The 19,193-nt window shown below is 49.8% G+C and overlaps 1 protein-coding gene across 1 annotated transcript in view; it reads right to left on the bottom strand.

Moving 5' to 3' along the window:
- XYLT1 (xylosyltransferase 1) overlaps window positions 1-14,158 on the bottom strand; it is a 352,172-nt gene extending 338,014 nt beyond the window's left edge. The window contains exon 1 of the mRNA XM_061401246.1: window positions 13,726-14,158. Coding sequence (XP_061257230.1) covers window positions 13,726-14,094 — 369 coding nt within the window. The 5' untranslated portion in view covers window positions 14,095-14,158. The remainder of the gene's footprint in view (window positions 1-13,725) is intronic.
- Window positions 14,159-19,193: the final 5,035 nt, after the last annotated feature.

Raw genomic sequence — 19,193 nt, 5'->3', positions numbered from 1 at the left:
ACAGCATCCTGCAAGAAACACACATAAGTCAAGTAGACTGGTGGGAGCCACGGCCAACTGGAAAGCAGGGTAACCACACTCCCCTGCTCCCTAAAATCACCTCTTTGGGAAGAAAGGCCAGAATTTCAAAAAATTTAACAGCAACTTCAAATCAGATGTCTGTTTGAAATCACTGATTTTAAAATGTTGGAGAGTAATTTAACTTTAAAAAAGAGAAAGCAAAAAGAAGGAAGCCAGCTCTATGCTGCGGCTGTTATTCCACCTGTAACTCAGATCCAACGCATAGGCCCTGGCCCCCTTCACCTGTATTTTCCAGCATCCGCTTTTGTTGGGGTTTCTACCACCTGCTCACTCTAATAAAGCATTTGTTTGTGCCCCATGATCTTTTTTTTTCACTCTAAAAGAAAGTCAAACAGCAGTCACCACTTGTCCTAAGAGGAGTTAATAATCATCCATGCCCATTTGCAAACAGGCCAGCTTTTATTTCATAAGAGCCACCCTGAGGTCATCTCCACCCTGTCCTCTGTCATCACCTCTTCTTCTAAACAAGAGGGAATCAGATACAGCAATTTGAAAACTATTCTTCAGCAGGACAACGAGAAAAAGCAGGTAAGGGGAGTATTTTACATGGGGGAATGGAATCCTCCGTAATGCCTGATGACAAGCAAACAGGGCTCTCTGTTTGTGGATTTCATAACAGCTGCCCCTTCTGAGCTGGGGATAAAAGAGAGAGAGGAAGAGAGACAATGAATAGGCTTTTATTTCAAAGAGAACATCTGCAAAGCATGGTCCTACATTAAAAAATAAATAGAAAACAGCCACCAGTCTTGGAAGAAAAGAAAAAAGATGTCCCATTACATTTCTAATTAATAAAGCACCATTTCACAAGGAAAGAAGGAAAAAAGAGAGACAAGTTTTCCAGATCCCCAAAGAAAAGAGGCTTAATGAGGTAACCACTGTATGACTTGATCTATCTAATCTGGTTTTAATACTCCCCTTAAATAATGTATACATTAGCTCTCCATTACCAAAAACATTTGTTTATTTTATTAACGTGAGTCTGGTTGAGTGCTAAGACTTTGGGAAATTACCATGCTGTCCTTGGGCTCTCTCTTTATTGCTTCTTCTCTTGCTCATTATAAAATGATTAGTTGTCTCCACTGCCCTTTTGAATTGCTGTTCTAGTGCTGCGGTTCTGTTATCCTGGTTCTGAAGACAGAGTCTTGGTTCAGGGTTAAGTTAATGTACTCATTACAGGCCCGATTGGGGACCCATTCATCATGCCTAATTCATGTCCAACACACGGGGGACCAGAGTGCAAAGAGTCAGTATGAAGCAGAGGCCCAGCGCGAAGCCAAGAGACGCCAGGAAGGGTCCAGACTCGAGTCCAGAAGACAGGCTTGGGATGTTCCGTAACTACAGGAGTGACGCAGTGACCAGAACATCAGAGAGGGCCCATGACAGGGACGCCCCCCTAAACAGACCCAGAGCACAGTTCTTCCTAACGTCTAGCTTAAATCCTTTCCACTTGGACTTGAGAACAAAACAACGCAGCTGTTTACCAGAAGTGCGGGGAATCTTCAAACTGGTTAAGTCAATGTTTACCAAACCTTGGTCATTCCATTGCCCCCGTCAATCATACATCTAAATTGGGGTCAGGATTAGCATTAGCACAATATGTTTAGATACAATAATTTAGGTGTTTTCAGCATGTCAACCAACATTTTTACTTAAATGTCACTTAACCTGCATGCTAGGCAGTAAGAGCCCTGACATGATCATTTTGCTTGACTGGCTATAGTTCCCTATTTTCCCTAATATACATTTAAAGAGATATACAGCCATGACAAGTGTCAAAAACTGTTCACCAAGAAGCAAGGGCTGAGTGCATTTGGGAGGTCACAGATGCCCTGTTTCTTGGTCTGGGTGGGGGTTGTTGTTGTTATTGTTGTTCTATCGCTCAGTCGTGTCTGAATCTGTGTCATCCCATGGACTGTAGCACTCCAGGCTTCCCTGTCCATCACAACCTCCCAGAGCCTGCTCAAACTCATGTCCATTGAGTTGGTGATGGTTGCCATCCAACCGTCTCATCCTCTGTTGTACCCTTCTCCTGCCTTCTATCTTTCCCAGCATCAGGGTCTTTTCCAATGAGTTGGCTCTTTGCATTAGATGGCCAAGGGATTGGAGCTTCAGCTTCAGCTTTGGTCCTTCCAGTGAATATTCAGGTTTGATTTCCTTTAGGACTGACTGGTTGGATCTCCCTGTTGTCCAAGGGACTGTAAAGAGTCTTTCCCAGCACCACAGTTCAAAAGCATCAGTTCTTTGGCGCTCAGCCTTCTTTACGGTCCAACTCTCACATCCATACATGACTACTGGAAAAACCAGTTTTGACTAGATGAACCTTTGTCGGCAAAGTGATATCTCTGCTTTTACTGGTGGAGGTTACTGAGTGTATTCAGTACATGAAAATTCATCAAGCTGTACATTTAGAATAATGTGCACTTTTGTGTATTTATATTTTGGTTAAAAAAGCATTTTAAAATATAGGCAAAAGTTAGGAAATAAATTTTGCACACCTACGAATACAAACTCTTTATTAAAAGCTACTATACTAGAGACTGTGTGCCCACAAAGCACCTTCAATCATACATAAATCAGAATCCACGTGCATACTACACTTGGGATTCCTGGGGTCAGTCTAGAGCCATTCTAGCAAAAGACATCCATCCAAAATAAGTCCTCAAGCAAAACTAAGTAAAATGCATACACTGCATCGTGAATAAATCTTCACACGTGGCCTCTTATCTTCTCTCAGCACTCAAACTGTAAGTCACTGCATTTGGAACAATTTGATATTTTTAAAAATGTGTGTGTTTGGGGGTCATTCTGCCTCTAGACCATAAACCCCATGAGAGCAGGCACAGCTGACTCTCCCCTCATACTTTGCAGAGTACACACAGCAGGCGCTCGAGCACTACCTGTTGAATTAACGGACAGATGGAGGACTGAATGGGAAACCTCTGATGGATTTTACTCATTCTCTCTTGCTCCGCCAGGGATTACAAACTGATAGCCAACTAGTCTGACTGCTCACACGTTCTGTTCAAGGCTGAAGACGGGAGCACCGCCTTACACTCATGCAGGGTTTCTGAGCCTCAATACACTTTCTCATCTATTTATCAAATCGCATCCTCAAAACCCAGTCTAGCGAAGGGCAGGGTTTATTAGCATCATCTGGCAGAAATGCCAAAAAAGACACAAAGAGGTGAAAGTCAGGGTTTGCCCCTTCATAGAGTCGGCACTTGAGCCAAGACGCTCCAGAATATTACACTCTTCTACCCCCTCGTCCAGCGCCCAGGCCAGCTCTCTGACAACTCACAACATCCCAACACGTGTTGTTGGGGGAGGAGGGCACAAGGTGGTGAGGAGCACAGAGAAGGGAAAGCAAGTGATTCAAAACCGTGCATGACCTACACCCCCAGCAAAAGGGAAGCCGGCTGACCAAACTGTAGAATGCATGGTTCTGTTCCTGTGGAGGACGCTTCTTTTACCACATCCTGATGCTTAAAGCTCATTAAGAATTTGCATATTCTGGGAGTACACTAACTAACGGCAGGGAGAGAAGGAAGGAAACCTCCATCACACAGGGGAAGGTAAACGCAGTCGAGATGAAGAAGTGCTGTGAATAAACCACATGGGGATCACTGAAAAGAACCACAGACACTTATTTTTAGCTCAGCACAGTGAACACAGACATCTTCCAGGCAGAGGCTGCAAACTTCTCAGCCCTAAGGGCCGAGTCAGGTGTCACAGGTGAAGGAAGAGATCTTGGGTGGGGGGTGTCTCAGGAACCTGGAGGACCCCAGGAAGCCCCTCCTGACTTGGCCAGTGAACAACAGGGAAGAATGTGGCCCCGGGCTGTCAGGTCTCCTGACTTTTTAAGGCATTCCAAACGACCACATCGTCTTCTATCCTAACCCTTACACTTTGATGCATTTTTTATTTTAAGACAGTAAGGGTTAAATAAAACCTACCCACGGGCCAAAAGCACGAGGGCCCGTCTTGCAAATATCCCTCGTGGTGAGGCTGCATCGGGGACGGTGAGAGCAGGGACCATGAGCCGGGAGGCGGTGCCCTATCACCAGGCCCTTCCAGGTAGGAAGGTCCCTGCATTACAGACAAGGAAACCCTGCCCCAGAGAGGCAAAGGGACGTGTGCGTGACATACTGATCCTCTGTCCTAATACTGCGTGACACGCCTCCCAGACCCTGCAACTTCCAGCAATCTGCACTCCCCACAAACCTTACCTCTGGGCTCCCTATTCGACTAGAAGAAAATGAGCTTGAACTCCACAGATGGGGCAGGCCAGCCTCAAGTCTGGCAGTTTGGGGGTGGGTATTAGGAGACTTGAGGGCTTTCAGGCTCCTGAAACACACTATTCCTGGCTCCCATCTAATGGAGGACACCTTTCTCTGTGTCCAAAAGAAGCCACTGTAGAGTGAACTGGGCTAGGACCAGAGAGGAACCTCTCTGTTGACAGGCCGTGGTCCCAACCCTCGCCAGCTGGACTGGCCCTCCGGGAGGGCAGGGGCACAACTGCCCTATTTCACAAAGGCAGTCCCCGTGCTGGGTATTGTTGGAGTGGAGGGTGGGCGGAAGGGTGGGCATGTCGATGAATGCATGCATGCATGCAAACATGGATAGGAGAGAAGTGAGAGAGCGCAGGTGTGAAGAACAAGGGACTTACTGACTCTGAACTGGGTAGAGACCAGGAACCTTTGGAGTCACCACCAACCTTAAATTCCTAGTCTGGCTGCCTCTCAGCTCTTTAACTTTCATACAACTCATTGCTTTGCTTTCCTTATTTGTAATCAGTGAAACAGATGAGACTGCTGCTGCTAAGTCACTTCAGTTGTGTCCGACTCTGTGCGACCCCATAGACAGCAGCCCACCAGGCTCCCCTGTCCCTGGGATTCTCCAGGCAAGAACACTGGAGTGGGTTGCCATTTCCTTCTCCAAGAGATGAGACTAGTAGTCCTTAACTTGCAGGACAGGGATTCAGTAAGATCATGTCTTCTCAGTATCTCCACAGCCGTCGAGAGCAAGGCAAACATTCAATAAACAGAAGTCCTCCTTGTCATCAGGATCACAGTTACGATGTCTGTACCCCTTGGGTAGGGGACGTCTGCATCAATTTTTCTGCCCCATGAGGTCAACTCCTTTGGGCGTAAACCACGTGACTTGTGGCCAAGGATTACAGCAAAGGATCCCCTGGGAGGAGAAACGCTTGTCATTAACATCCCTGGACACATCAGCCTGGATTAGATGCTCAGATAAGCCAGCAGTCACCTGCCTGGGACAAACCAGGGCTGAGACAGAACAAATCCATTTTGCTGCCCTCAGAGGCCCCTGGACGGGGAGATCTCCCCCTTCCCCAAAGGCTGGAGATGCCCGTGGGGTCCTGCTCCTTGCCCGTCAGGCCGGGTGTCTGGACTCCCGGACTCTGATACTAATCACACCAGCTCCCTGCTCACGACAGCACTGACGGGGTTATGGGACACACACACACAGACACACACACACCTGCCCTCTCCCTGCCACCTTCTTTGTTAAGGCTCTGGCTTTTGATGGGGGAAGGGGCAACCCTAACCTCAGGGATCAGAAGGACAGAACTCGATCGGTATCTGCGGGCAAACGGACAGTTTCTGTTGCAGGCAGAAGGAAGGAAGTGCCCGAAAGACAGTCGGACTGCGTGTTCCTAGTGACACCTCCGGCTTCATCCAGGGTCCTGGGGGCAAGTCATGGGTGAGCTGAGTGGCAGGAGGCCCGCTGACCACGAACAAAAGGCTGTCCCTCTGGCCAAGGAAGCCTGTGTAGCACCCTCTTCCCCTCTTCCTCTGGCAGGGGGAGCTGAATTCAAAACACCTTCTTCCACCAACTCCACTTCCAGCAGTTCAGGTTCAATTATTCCCTAGGGTGCACGATGCATATTTCACTAATGGGTGATACCTTCTTTTTCTGGACCATAAAATCCTGTCCTTGGGACTGGGCAAATTGTGACCGAATCAATTACCTATGTGCCTCCTTAAATGAAGTCTGCGGTTCCAAGGCTGGGGACCTTCTCAAGATGCTTAGAAGAGGGAGGCTATGGAATAGAATGATTCAGAGTACAGACTGCCGGGGTTCAAATCCCAGCTCTGCCATTGGTACTATGACCCTTGGGAAAACTGTTTTAAGCTCCCCACATCTCAGTTTCCTCACTGTAGTGTGAGGTTTAAATGAGCTAATATTTGTGAAACGCCTCAAACAGGGCCTGGTTCTATTAAGCATCATGATTGTTGGCTGTTGAAACATAATAGTACATTCTTTGAAGAAATAAAATACATAAGGAGGACTAAAACAATTCCTGGTAAGCCATAACTGTTACAGAAGCATCACTGCTATTATTATGATTACCCTCCTGAAAGTGAAAAGTGGCAGTCACCCAGCTGTGCCCCATTCTTTGCCACCCCATGGACTGTAGGTCGCCACACTCCTCTGGCCATGGGATTTCCCAGGCAAGAATACTGGAGTGAGCTGCCATTCCCTTCTCCAGGGGATCTTCCTGACCCAGGTATCGAACCTGAGCCTCCTGCACTGCAGGCAGATTCTTTACTGTCTGAGCCACCAGGGAAGCCCTTCTACCTCATCTCATTATTCAGGGGTCTGATTCAAGAAAAGCTGCACATCTGCTCGTTTTCTAGGGCTGGCATATTTTTATGAATCTGCAACAAGGAAAGTGACATGAAGATTTTCAGCAAAGACCCAGCTGCATATAGGGTTTTTCAAAGACCTCTACAGACAAGGCACTCTGAAATCTGGACATTGAGTGGAATGGGGCAGTCCTAGGTCTGGATTCCAGTTCTGCTGCTCCTCAGCACAATCTTAGCGATCAAGCTGCTTTTCCACTCTGAGCCCCATTTTCCCCATCAAGTAGGGACAGTAACAGTGCTATCCCACAGAGTTGAGAGGATTCATTGAGACAGTGAGGTAACATCTGCAGAGCCCTCATTATCCCCACCATGTAACTGGTACCCAGTTCAGTTCAGGAGCTCAGTTGTGTCCGACTCTTTGCAACCCCCTGGACTGCAGTACGCCAGGCTTCCCTGTTTATCACCAACTCCCGGAGCTTGCTCAAACTCATGTCCAGCGTGTTGGTGATGCCATCCAACCATCTCATCCTCTGTCGTCCCCTTCTCCTCCTGCTTTCAATCTTTCCCTGCATCAGGGTCTCTTCTAATGAGTCAGTTCTTCACATCAGGTGGCCGAAGTATTGGAGTTTCAGCTTCAGCATCAGTCCTTCCAATGAATATTCAGGACTGATTTCCTTTAGGATTGACTGGTTGGCTCTCCTTGCAGTCCAAGGGCCTCTCAAGAGTCTTCTCCAACACCACAGTTCAAAAGCATCAATTATTTGGCACTCAGCTTTCCTTCAGAGAAGGCAATGGCATCCCACTCCAGTACTTTTGCCTAGAAAATCCCATGGATGGAGGAGCCTGGTAGGCTGCAGTCCATGGGGTCGCTAGAGTCGGACACAACTGAGCGACTTCACTTTCACTTTTCACTTTCCTGCATTGGAGAAGGAAATGGCGACCCACTCCAGTGTTCTTGCCTGGAGAATCCCAGGGACGGGGAAGCTTGGTGGGCTGCCGTCTATGGGGTCGCACAGAGTCAGACACGACTGAAGCGACTTAGCAGCAGCAGCTTTCCTTTTAGTCCAACTCTCACATCCAAATGTGACTACTGAGAAACCATAGCTTCGACCAGACAGACCTTTGTTGGCAAAGTAATGTCTCTGCTTCTTAATATGCTGCCTAGGTTGGTCATAGCTTTTCTTCCAAGGAGCAAGTGTCTTTTAATTTCATGGCTGCAGTCACTATCTGCAGTGATTTTGGAGCCCAAGAAAATAAAGTCTCTCACTGTTTCCATTGTTTCCCTATCTATTTGTCATGAAGTGATAGAATCATATGCCATGATCTTAGTTTTCTGAATGTTGAGTTTCAAGCCAACTTTTTTACTCTCCTCTTTCCCTTTCATCAAGAGGCTCTTCAGTTCTTCTTCACTTTCTGCCATAAAGGTGGTGCCATCTGCATATCTGAGGTTACTGGTATTTCTCCCGGCAATCTTGATTCCAGTTAGTGCTTCATCCATCCTGGCATTTTGCATGATGTACTCTGCATATAAGTTAAATAAGCAGGGTGACAGTATACAGCCTTGACGTCCTCCTTTCCCAATTTGGAACCAGTCTGTTGTTCCATGTCTGGTTCTAACTATTGCTTCTTGACCTGCATACAGGTTTCTCAAGAGGCAGGTCAGGTGGTCTGGTATTCCCATCTCTTTAAGCATTTTCCACAGTTTGTTGTGATCCACACTATCAAAGGCTTTGGTGTAGTCAATAAAGCAGAAGTAGATGTTCTGGAACTCTCTTGCTTTTTCTAAGATCCAACGGATGTTGGCCATTTGACCTCTGGTTCCTCTGCTTTTTCTAAATCCAGCTTGAACATCTGGAAGTTCTCAGTTCACATACTGTTGAAGACTGTACCCAGAAAACTGGTGATTTCTAGCCAGGAGACCGTAGTCTCAATTTTGTATGCAACCCTTTCTTTCATCCTGAATTACTGTGTGTGTCTGAGCAATGAACAACATCATGCATGTAAAGCACCTAAAGGATGCCTGGCATACAGTCGTCACTCCATAAATGTTAGTACTCCCCTCTCCCCCACATTCCATCCTGCTCCAAGGCTGACACACAGAGGAGTTGGACGCATTCTACTGCCTTGGATTACAGTCAAACCCTACTTGGCTTGGAAAAATGAGTAATTGCAAAAATTTGCTTATTTTCAAACATACGAAGAGTTTCTTTTTAAGAATAATGGCTCACATCTGAGCATTTATTATGTGCCAGGCACAAACTAGCTCACACGTCTTTCTACATTTCATCCTCACATAACCCCATGAGGTGGCCCTGATTTTCAGAGGAATGAAGTTAGAATAACTTGCCAAAGATCCCAGGGACAGCCCAGAACAGAGCCAGGATCTGAACCTGGCAGGAACAGACCCAAGGGTAGTTAACAGAGGCCTTTGTCCCCTGAGTATCCCTCCCTGTGGTTCAAATGGTAAAGAATCTGCCTGAGATGTTGGAGACCTGGGTTCAGTCCCTGCGTTGGGAAGATCCCCTGGAGAAGGGAATGGCAACCCACTCCAGTACTCTTGCCTGGAGAATCACAAGGACAGAGAAGTCTGGCAGGATACAGTCCATGGGGTCACAAAGAGTCAGACATGATTTAGCAACCAACGCCTTTCTGTCCCTTGTACTAGGGCCTGGCACAGGTTTCCTGTGACTTTTCACCTGCTCCCACAGCCCTTCCTTTGAGCTTGGGTTTTATGAGGTTGAGTTTGTATTTACTTTTGCATTTTCCTCAAATGGTTTCCTCAAACCATTCTCTTTGGTTCTGGTAGATAGGGATTGCAAGCAATAGAAGTGGGAGATGCAAATGAAAAAAATGAGGATTTATCTTAAGTGACAAGTCTTAGGGTGGAGTTGACCAAGCTAGAGACCAGGACAACCCTGACCCTGGGCAGTCCAGTTATAACGGCACCGTGCATTTTCCTCTTTCTGCATGTAGATTTAATGCCCCGTTGATCATAAATAGCTCTGGGTGGGAGGACAGACACTTGCTTAAGGATATGTTGTTTTCTGGGGAAATACACACACACACACACACACACACACACAATGATGTCAGATATCTGGTCGAGATCAAAATAATTTCCTTTTCTATTAAGAGGATGGATCAAAGTTGGACAATCCCCAGCAAACAGGAACTTACAGTTTGGCCTCCTATTTGCAAAACAGCAAGCATCTGTCACTCAACCTTCTGGAAGGTTAAAATAAAAAGAACTAATGAACTAGAGAGAACGTCTAAAGTGTAAGAAGACTGGAAGGAAAGTGAATGTAAATATTACATATACGTATATGCATATAATAATTTCTACTTTTATTTATCTATTTTATTTAACATTTTTTCAGGATATGATTAAGCAGATGGCAGCATTTGCATCAAGATAAATATTGTTCAATGATGCATATTTCTGTATACAAAGTGTAATGCACTGCTCAAGCAAAATAAAACTCCATTGAGAGTGTGAGAAAAACGAACCATCAATAAACTACCCTCTGTTCTCTCTGGTCTCAAAACATTTGGATAGAAAGAAAAGCTACGCCTCTGAGGCTGTTAGAACCAGAGGCGATCTGGATACAGTGAACCAATTTTTCAAAGTCACTGCCAATGTCTGAAAAAGTCCTGAGTTATCTGAGTAATGTGAAGTATGAGGAATTTCTGCCGAAAAATCAACATTTCAAAGGGGTCAGACAACACAGAAAGACCATTCTACTTTAAGTGTGTGTATGTGTGTGTGCCTGTGCCTGTGTCTGTGTGTGTCAGGACAATAAAAAATTAGGTTTCTTAAATGAAACTTACTGAGTAATAGTCTATCTAAGGATTCAAGCAATAATGTGAGGACTTCAGAGGATCACTGGAGGCAAGGGGAAAGAAAATAAACATTCATTACATTAACACACAGCTCCTTTCATTCTCCCGCAAACTGATTCAGAACCTGTAGTGTGATCTTTCTGACACTCTCCTCGACGTTTTCCCTCCCTTTATAAGTGAGCCCATCTGTTTCCTACATTCTGAGATGACAGTAAAACCCAGAGCGTACTGAAGACCCCATGAAGGAATGAGTGCCACAGCCACGGAACTCAGCTGCCATCCGCCCAACAATTCTAATCTGTAAGAGCTTTGGGAGAGGCTGAGAGGCAAAGCCTGCAAATCTTTCAGGGAAATGCCCGTCTCGCCACCACCCGCAAGCTCTCTGGCTCTGTCTGCTTGAGAAACTGGGTGTTTCTTCTTGGCTTCTCAAAACGCACCAAAACGACAATCAGGCCCTTCCACTGGGATGCAGCTCCCCAAACAGAAAAAGTACAAATGCAGAAGCTCTGGAAAGGTGAGCACAAGGAAGCAGCTAAGTCTAGTTTAGAAAATAACCTGAACACAGTGTCGGCCTGACACTCTTTGAGACATACCCACCACCACCACCACCACCAGTGCTGAGTCTCTCTGCACCCAAAACCACAACTGCCCACCCCACCCTCTTCAGAGCACAGAGATGAAGCATCATCTCCCGAGCATGCGCCTAACTAGCTCTGGAAAATCACAGGGATTTTTTTTTTTAAGTCCCACTCCCCAATCTCCCTCCGAAGCATCACGCACCAGCAGCCAGTGCGGGGTCTGCAAACAGACCGCATGTTCTGAGGGCCTCAGTGGCCTGCCCAAAGGGTCTGGTCCTCTCCTCCTAGGCTGCAATCTAAGCTCAGGCAAAGCCAGACTTTGGGAACAGCCTGCCCCCTTCTGGTCTCCTTGAGCTCCGTGGAAGGGCAGGGGCTGGGTGGGCACAGCTACAGGAGGATGGGCCCCTGGCTCCACCCTGCAGGTCTGCGCTGTGATTTCAGGATCTGACAGGGCACGGGGGTAGACATCATCGGGGAAGGGAAGAGCAAGGACACGGACAAACAGATTAAATATCCAGTACAAATCCAGGTGAGACGGCAGTGAACAACTGCATGGTAGACAGCCACAAAGAAGGGGGGAGGACAGAAAAAAGGGGACAAAAAATACAGGTGTGTCTATATCGGAAGAAACTGAGAGCCTGGGAGGTGTGTGTAGGGGGACAGTCACTGAACTTGCAGACGAGAGCAGAGTTTCAGAAAAGCAAAGCACCTCAGCTGCTGGAAGCGGCATTCCAACAGGAATAGAAAAGGAAAAGAGGCACGCTCTCTCCCACCTTCCCAACTGCTAACCTCAGCGCAGCCCAGCTGGAGGATGAGAGAAGAAGACGCAGAACTGAACACCGAGAGAGCAGGTGTGGATGTAGGCTCCAAAATGTCAGAGACCCAGGAAGGAATCAGCCAACCAGGCTTGCTTCCCTCCCTCCACTTGTTTCAACAGGTGGTATGTGCATGGGGAAAAGCACCTCCTGACGCCCATCTGGACCCCAGATGCAAAGGATACAGTTAGCCCCACGCTTCCATGGCCATCCTACATGTTCCCACACTGGGCTAGCAGTGCATGTCCTGAACCTCCTCCCACCCCACCTCCCTGAAGGGCTCCGACTCCAGAAAGAACTTCTAATTGCATTTCTGCCCAAACACATCACTATCCACTCCTGGAGTTCAAAGGCAGTGTCTGAGAGTACCCTTTGCTACAAATAAGAGGCATTCGGAACATTCTGGTTCCCCACCGGGACTCTCACTCCATCCTCCTCCCTGGGAACGGGGAAAAGACTTCTCCCTGCTACCCACACAGACCAGCCAGCAACGTGAAATGCCATCGCATCACGCCTTGGGCTGGCTCAGCCCACAGACACAAAGAACTGCACTCTGGCAAAGAGGGTCACCTCTCTGCCTCCAAAGAAGTTTGGCAGATCAAAGGGCATCACGCTGTGTCTGAAGGCAGCTTTCAGTGAAGGCTCCCAAAGTGACAGGTGACAGAGACATGCATTCAGTGCCTAAGAGCCTGAAATTACCCCCTGGTGTCTAATGTCCCCAAGGGTTGGGAGAAGCTCTGTGGGCAAGCAGCAGGGATGAAGATACAGACACATCAGGAAGATACAGACACATCCCTAAGCTTGAAGACAGACACGCCCACAGGTGCTGAGACCCTGGCTCAAAGGTGGGGACTCTGACCTCTCCTGTGTGCTCTGAGTTCAGTGGGCTAAGCAAGGCGGGCCAAATAAGGTGTGAAGGGCCTCCCGGGAGAGGTCGTGGGCAGGGTAGAAGACACCCAGATGGCCCCAGAAGATCTGCGGAGGGAACAGTTTCAGAGCTTGGATTGTTCACACCCAAGGAGGTGCAAAGTAAACCCACAGAAGCCTAAGTTGAGGTGCTGTGATCTGATACACAGCTGGTGACAGGAACGAGCCACACACTACGACAGAGAGCTGGACAGAAACGCCTAGGAGAAGGGGCCATGCCCTGATACTGGAGACAGGGAACCAGGAGAGAGCAAGGTTAGACATGGACAAGGTAGAGACAGGAGTCTCAGGCATCCAGGGATGCAAAACAGGAGACTCAAAGTAAGACCGGGCACTGGAGACAGAGTCTTGACTCCGGGGCACGGGTGAGGACTTGGGATCAGACCCCTCTCAAGCCAGGCAAAGACAACGAGGCAGCAGACGGAGGACTGAGTGGTGTGCACCCAGCTAGGCAAAAACCAGAGATGCGCTGAGCACCACCGCCGGAACAGCGGCTGCGGATCCCGGCACGGTCCAGGGTCTCAGACCCGGAGTGAGGCAGCAACACCCACAAGCACAGAGCAAGTCCGGGCGCCCAGCTAGAGTGACGGGGATAGGCACCCAGCCAGGCTCCGGTAACCCCTAAAAGCGCCTCCTTGGAGATAACTTCCCCCAGACCCCCAGGGGGCAGTCCTCAGACTCGGGATGGGGCAGGGACCCAGCCCCTGCTTCCAGGGGAAAGAGATGTGGGGCCAGCAGGCTTGGGGAGTCCCGATCTGATGAGTGGGGTTCAAGGGCTGGGGGTGGTGGGGGTGCGTGGGGTCCGGCCGCCTGCCCTCCGGTTTCCCTCCCTCCATTGCTCCCTCCAGGACGCGAGCCGAAAGGGCATCTTACCAGCGCCCGCGCGGCCAGTGCCCCTCGGCTGGCCGGCTGCTGCGCGCGGGGTGCTCCGGGGCCGCCTCCCGGAGCCCGCGCCGGGGGCCCCCGTCCTCCTCCTCCTCCTCCTCCTCCGCCGCCGCCGCCTCCTCCTCGGGCTGCAGCCGGCTCGGCGGGCAGGTCCCGGCGTTCGCGGCGCGGGGCCGGGGCCGGGGGCGGCTGCTCCGCACCGCCGGCCGCTGCGCCCCCGCGGCGCTCCCCTGCCCCGGAGTCGAGGCTGCTGAAATTCCACACGACCAGCGTCTGCAGCAGCAGCACGGTGAGCGCCGCGAGCAGCGCCGAGTGCGAGCGCCGGGCCAGCCTCCGGGCGCACGGCGCCGCCACCATCTTCGGAGCACGGCGGGCGAGCGGGGCGCGGGGACCCGGGGCGCTCCGGGCCGCCCCCGCGCTCCCCGCGGCTCCCGCGGCCGCCGCCGCCGCCGCCTGGGCTCCCGCTCGGGCCGCCGCCGCCGCCGCCTCGGCTCGCCGCTGCTCCTCCTCCGCCGCCGCTGCCGCCGCCGCCGCCTCCACCGCCGCGGCGCGGAGTTTTCAGACGGGCAGGGACCCGGACGTCACCAGGAGGAGGGGAAGGCGGGGAGGCGGGGAGCCGGAGGCCGCGGAGGGGGGCGGCGGGTGCGCGCGCTCGGGCGGGGCGCGCGGGGAGGGCAGGGGCCTCGCCCGCGGGGCTCCCCCGCCCCGCAGCCCCTGCCCCGGGCCCGGGGGCGCGGGGGCTGGGGGCACGGGGCGCCGGGGGACGGGGGCCGGGGCGGAGAGGGGCGGGCCTGGGGGCGGGGCGAGGGAGGGAAAAGAAGGAGGGAAAGGAAGGGGGCGGTGGCGAGCAGAGAGGGCCCCGGGTCCCCCGGACCCCGGCGGGAGTGGGTGGGGGGAAGGGGGACAGTCCCCGCCCGCGGCCGAGGAGACGAGGCCGGAGGCATAAAAGGAAGAGGGAGCTTGGGGTGAGGGCGGGCCCGCTCAGAATCTAGGGGAGGTCGGGAGGCACGGGGGTCCTGAGATCCAGCCTTCCATGTGGGAAGCAAGCCCGAAACAGCTGAGTGGAGCGAGCTCCCCGCCCGGAGTTTGCGGTCCAGGCGTCTTCTCTGGGCAGAGACTGCTTGGCAGGTGGAGACGCGAGAAACGTGTCAGGAGTGTCTGAGCCAGGGAAGGGGTTCACGCGGCCGATCCCTGGATCCCTAGCTTGAAGGGGAGGGGAGGAGGCTAAACCGGAATGTGCGTGACTCCTGAATCACACCCGGTCCCCTAGTGCCAAAGATGTACTGAGTGCTTCATTGAGTCACTTCTCTGATCCCTAAGGACCAACAAGCCAGGAGACTTCCAAACCCAGTTGGCAAGCAAGTGCTTTCCTGGGGGAGAGAGAGAGACTCCGTGGAGTTCCTCAAGCCTCAGGCTGCAAGCCCCAAAGGCTGGTCCCTGCCTTCCACCAGGTCCTTCTCATCCACCCTGAAGCTCGCCTTCCTGACTGCCTGAGAGAACAAGTGGGTCTTACCTCGCAAAGTCAAGTTCTTTCCCATCAAGGCTGGACTGTCCTGGTGACCTTGAGCCAGGAACTCCTCCCTGGGCCTGAGCGTCCTCCTCTGTGAATGAGGGTTTAGGCTCACAGATCCCAGTGGACTCAAGTTTCATCGTCAGCCATCTCTGACTCAGTCTTAACAGTCTTTCCCTCCGGTATCCTCTTGCCCAGCAGCCCTGAGCACATGGTGAGTGCATAGTAGAAGTGGGTGTCCCAGATAAGACTCAGCACTATCCAAACACCGTAGCAGATCAAACCCCCAGCTTGTGAATTGGGGACTCAGGGTGAAGGCTTTGCATCTTATCCACTGTGTTCTTCTACCTGATCCTAGCTTTAAAGGGAAGAAAGTGAAAGAATAATGAGAAGGAGGCAGGGAAGAGATTGTTTCACTTGTTCAACAACAGTCTGTGAACATCAAGGTAGAGTGCAGGAATCCAAAGGTAAGTGAGGCTTAACCTCCCCTTCAGCAAGCCTGGAGTCTCGAAGAGCCAGATGTGCATGTTGGTCACTAACACTGAGGTCAGTGTTGCTTTGGAGACGTGCAAGAAGTGCTCTGGGTTCATGAGGGTGCAGTGGGGGTGGCCACTAAGAAGGTGTTTTCTGGATCCACATAATAAGCCAACCCATTTCCCTGAACTGGCTGTGTAAAATGCCAATTAGGGAGATCTAAACTCCAGAAAAGGCTCAGCTTTCAGACTATCCAGGCCTGGCTGGGCATGTAGCCAAGCATAGAGGCTGCCCGCCTTGGGCTCAGCCCATCTAACCAGGAGTGAGATAGAACTGAGGCAAGCTCCTATGGTCACACAAATCTTTGGCCATCTATTTATCACCTGGGACTATTTTGGTTACAAGTAATAAAACATTTATTATGTCTTTAAAATTAGAGTTTACTTCATCATATAACCAAATGTTCCAGAGAAAAGACATCAGGTGAGGTTTGATCCAGCAACTCAGAACTATGTCCTGGGACTGCTTTTCTTTCCATTTCTCCTCTCTGCCTTTCATGAGGCCAGCTTCATCCTGAGTTTCTCTTTTCATGTCACAGCCTGGCATCAGTTGCTCAGACTAATTGTATCTTTTGTTCATTTCTAGCCCAAGAGAAGGAAGGTCAGGATTTCCCAGCATTCTCAAAGGTCCATATATTCTTTCTGATTGAGCCAGCTTCGGGTCACAGGTCACCCCTAAACCAAGCACTGTGGCCAGAAAGATAGAATGTGCTCATCAGCTTGGCCAAGGTCCCATACACCTCCTCTGGCACTGGGGCAAAGCCAGATTCCCTCCAACCACCCTATAGAATCTATAGGGATTAAGGTCTTACAGGAAAGTGGGAATAAGTACAGGGAAGGTTGCTTGTACTCTATGAAGTCACTGTGATGCTTACCTGACTTGGACAGGCCACTCCTTTCCCAGGACTTCAGTTTCTTTAAAGCCAAATGAAGAATTCAATGAGATGGTCCCCAAGATCATCATGTCATGTCCCTAGAACTCTTGCTTAGTATCTAAAGAGACCTTCCCAACCCAGCTGGGACTGCCCTGGAGACACTTGACATCCCTGCCCTCTAGCGCATCTTTGCTTCAGTGATTCTGCTGCATTTCTCCTCTAGGCAGCAGTGATGTTATCTGCTTCCTCCACGTGGCACAGTTTAACCAAAAGACTGTTTAACCACAGTCCTTTGGGGCCCACACTCTTGTTCAGCTCCCTTGAGAGCCACAGGCTGGAGTGAGGTTAAGGATCCAGCCCCCTGGGTCCCTGGAGAAAGAGAGAGTTGTTTGTTTATCTCGACTCATAAAATGCCGCCCCGAAAAGAGGTTTAAAAGCTCCGGCAGGTTATGGATACCATAAACAGCTTATGTGAGGTTTTGGGGATGAAAAATCACCTGAGATAGAGGAATGGGAAAGCGGGATCCTAGGGACCATCTTCCTGCCCCGAGACAGATCAAGACAGCAGTACCTCAAGCATCTTTGTGGGGCCCAGGTAATGCCTAAGCGCCTGGCAGCGGCAGACTTTCACAACAACAGCAAGTTTCTTGAGAATTTTAAAAGCTCATTCAGTCATTCAACACAGATGTCCTGGACCCTGTTATGTGCTAGGCATCATGCTGGGCAAGTGTGATATAGAAATGCGGCAGATTCCCTAAGGAATTTTTCTTTTTAAGTGTGCTTCCTACGCTTGCATTAACTGAGAGCCAGAGCTCTGAAGAAGTTCTAGCTGATTTGTGGGATACCTTCCCCTATCCCATCCCTGAATCTTGTTTTATCACCACTTTTCAGTGAGGGAAGAGTAAATCAGTGCATCAGTAGTTCTGAGATCCTGGTTTGCCCAGCACGAGGCTAGGGGACGAGACAGAAACCAGGGGGCAGGGTGGGGGGAGTCTTTACCCTCAAGGAACTGTCAAACAGATTGCCAGCTCTGCCGCTTTTCAACTGAGACGTTCAGCATCGGTTGTTTTGCTTCTTTATGCCTCAGTTTTTCATCTGTAAAATGGGTGCATCTGTGTTCACTCAGTCCTGTCCAACTCTTTGTGATCACATGGACTGTAGTGTACCAGGTTCCTCTGTCCATTGAATTTTCCAGGCAAGAATGCTGGAGTGGGTTGCCATTTCCTACTCCAGGGGATCTTCCCAACCCAGGGATCAAATGTGAGTCTCCTGCGTTGGCAGGTGGATTCTTTGCCACTACACTACCTGGGAAGCTCTGTGAAATGGATGGGGTGGGATGAAAATAGGGCTTTGCTGATAGATTTCTTATAAGGATTAAATGAGATAACGCATATAAAGATTTTTTTCTATAGAGATTGGCACACAGTGAGTGCTCGTTAAACATAAGATATTATTCATTTCATTTGTAACAGTAGGGCAGTGTCTAAAGATATCAGAGGGAAAAAAGAATAGTCAGGGAAAGCAGCCTGGAAGAAGTGGCACTCAACCTAGTCCTTGATTTGGGTGGAGGATTGCCAAGCACCCCAAGGTTAGGGAACTGGTCTCATTCATCTCTGCTGTCTCTGGCACTTTCCATAGTGCAGGGTAGAGTCAACTTTGGTTGAACAAGGAACAGCAATAACAGTCATGCTGCTGGAATGAGCCTGGGATGTTCCTCCAGCAGCAAGACAGCTGCTGAGTGGAGCCTGGTACCTGAAGTTCACAGAGCCCATCACAGCAACTTTTTAGTTGTATGAGTTTAAACAAGTTGTTTAGCGTTACCAAGCCTCAGCATTTCCATCTGTAAAAGGTGAAGAAGACTGATAATACCCATGTCTTAAGGTTACTGGGTGGCACAGTGGTAAAGAATCTGCCTGGATTGCAGGAGACACAAGAGACTCGGGTTTGATCCCTGGGTCAGGAAGATCCCCTGGAGAAGGAAATGGAAACCCACTACAGTATTGTTGCCTGGGAAACCCTATGGACAGAGGAGCCTGGCACCCTATAGTCCAAGTGGTTGCAAAGAATCGGACATGACTAAGCACACACACACGCAAAGGCTACTAGAGGGCAGAGGCAGCGGAGTGGCATAATATCTTATAGGCATTCCCTATAAGATATTGGTACTGACCACTGGCAGAATTGAAGGAATGTTAGCAGGCTGGTCTATAAAGAAGATGCCCTCCCTTTCTCTCCAGTAGTTCTGACGGGAGGTACCTGAGACTAGGGATTGACATGCCTTCTTCTAAATTTAAATAAACTTCAGCTGAATAATAAATTAAGTCAAATACACAATTTTTATTTTTTGAAATCTTAATCATGTCCCTGTTTCTTTTTGGTTTATTGCAGAGTTTATTTTGTTTACCCAAACTCTACAAATTGACTCTGACTTTGCTCTTAAAAAATTTAAAACCTCCCCTTAGGTTTCACTTCTGCTTCAGACAGAAATCATAAACATGGGTCACCTGTTCCTGAATGTCAGTGAGAGAGTTATGCATG

This window comes from Bos javanicus, chromosome 25, assembly GCF_032452875.1.
Source record: "Bos javanicus breed banteng chromosome 25, ARS-OSU_banteng_1.0, whole genome shotgun sequence".
In the NCBI taxonomy this organism is placed as follows: domain Eukaryota; kingdom Metazoa; phylum Chordata; class Mammalia; order Artiodactyla; family Bovidae; genus Bos; species Bos javanicus.
Note: the sequence above shows the minus strand (reverse complement) of the source record. Positions and strands in the feature narration are given on the sequence as shown.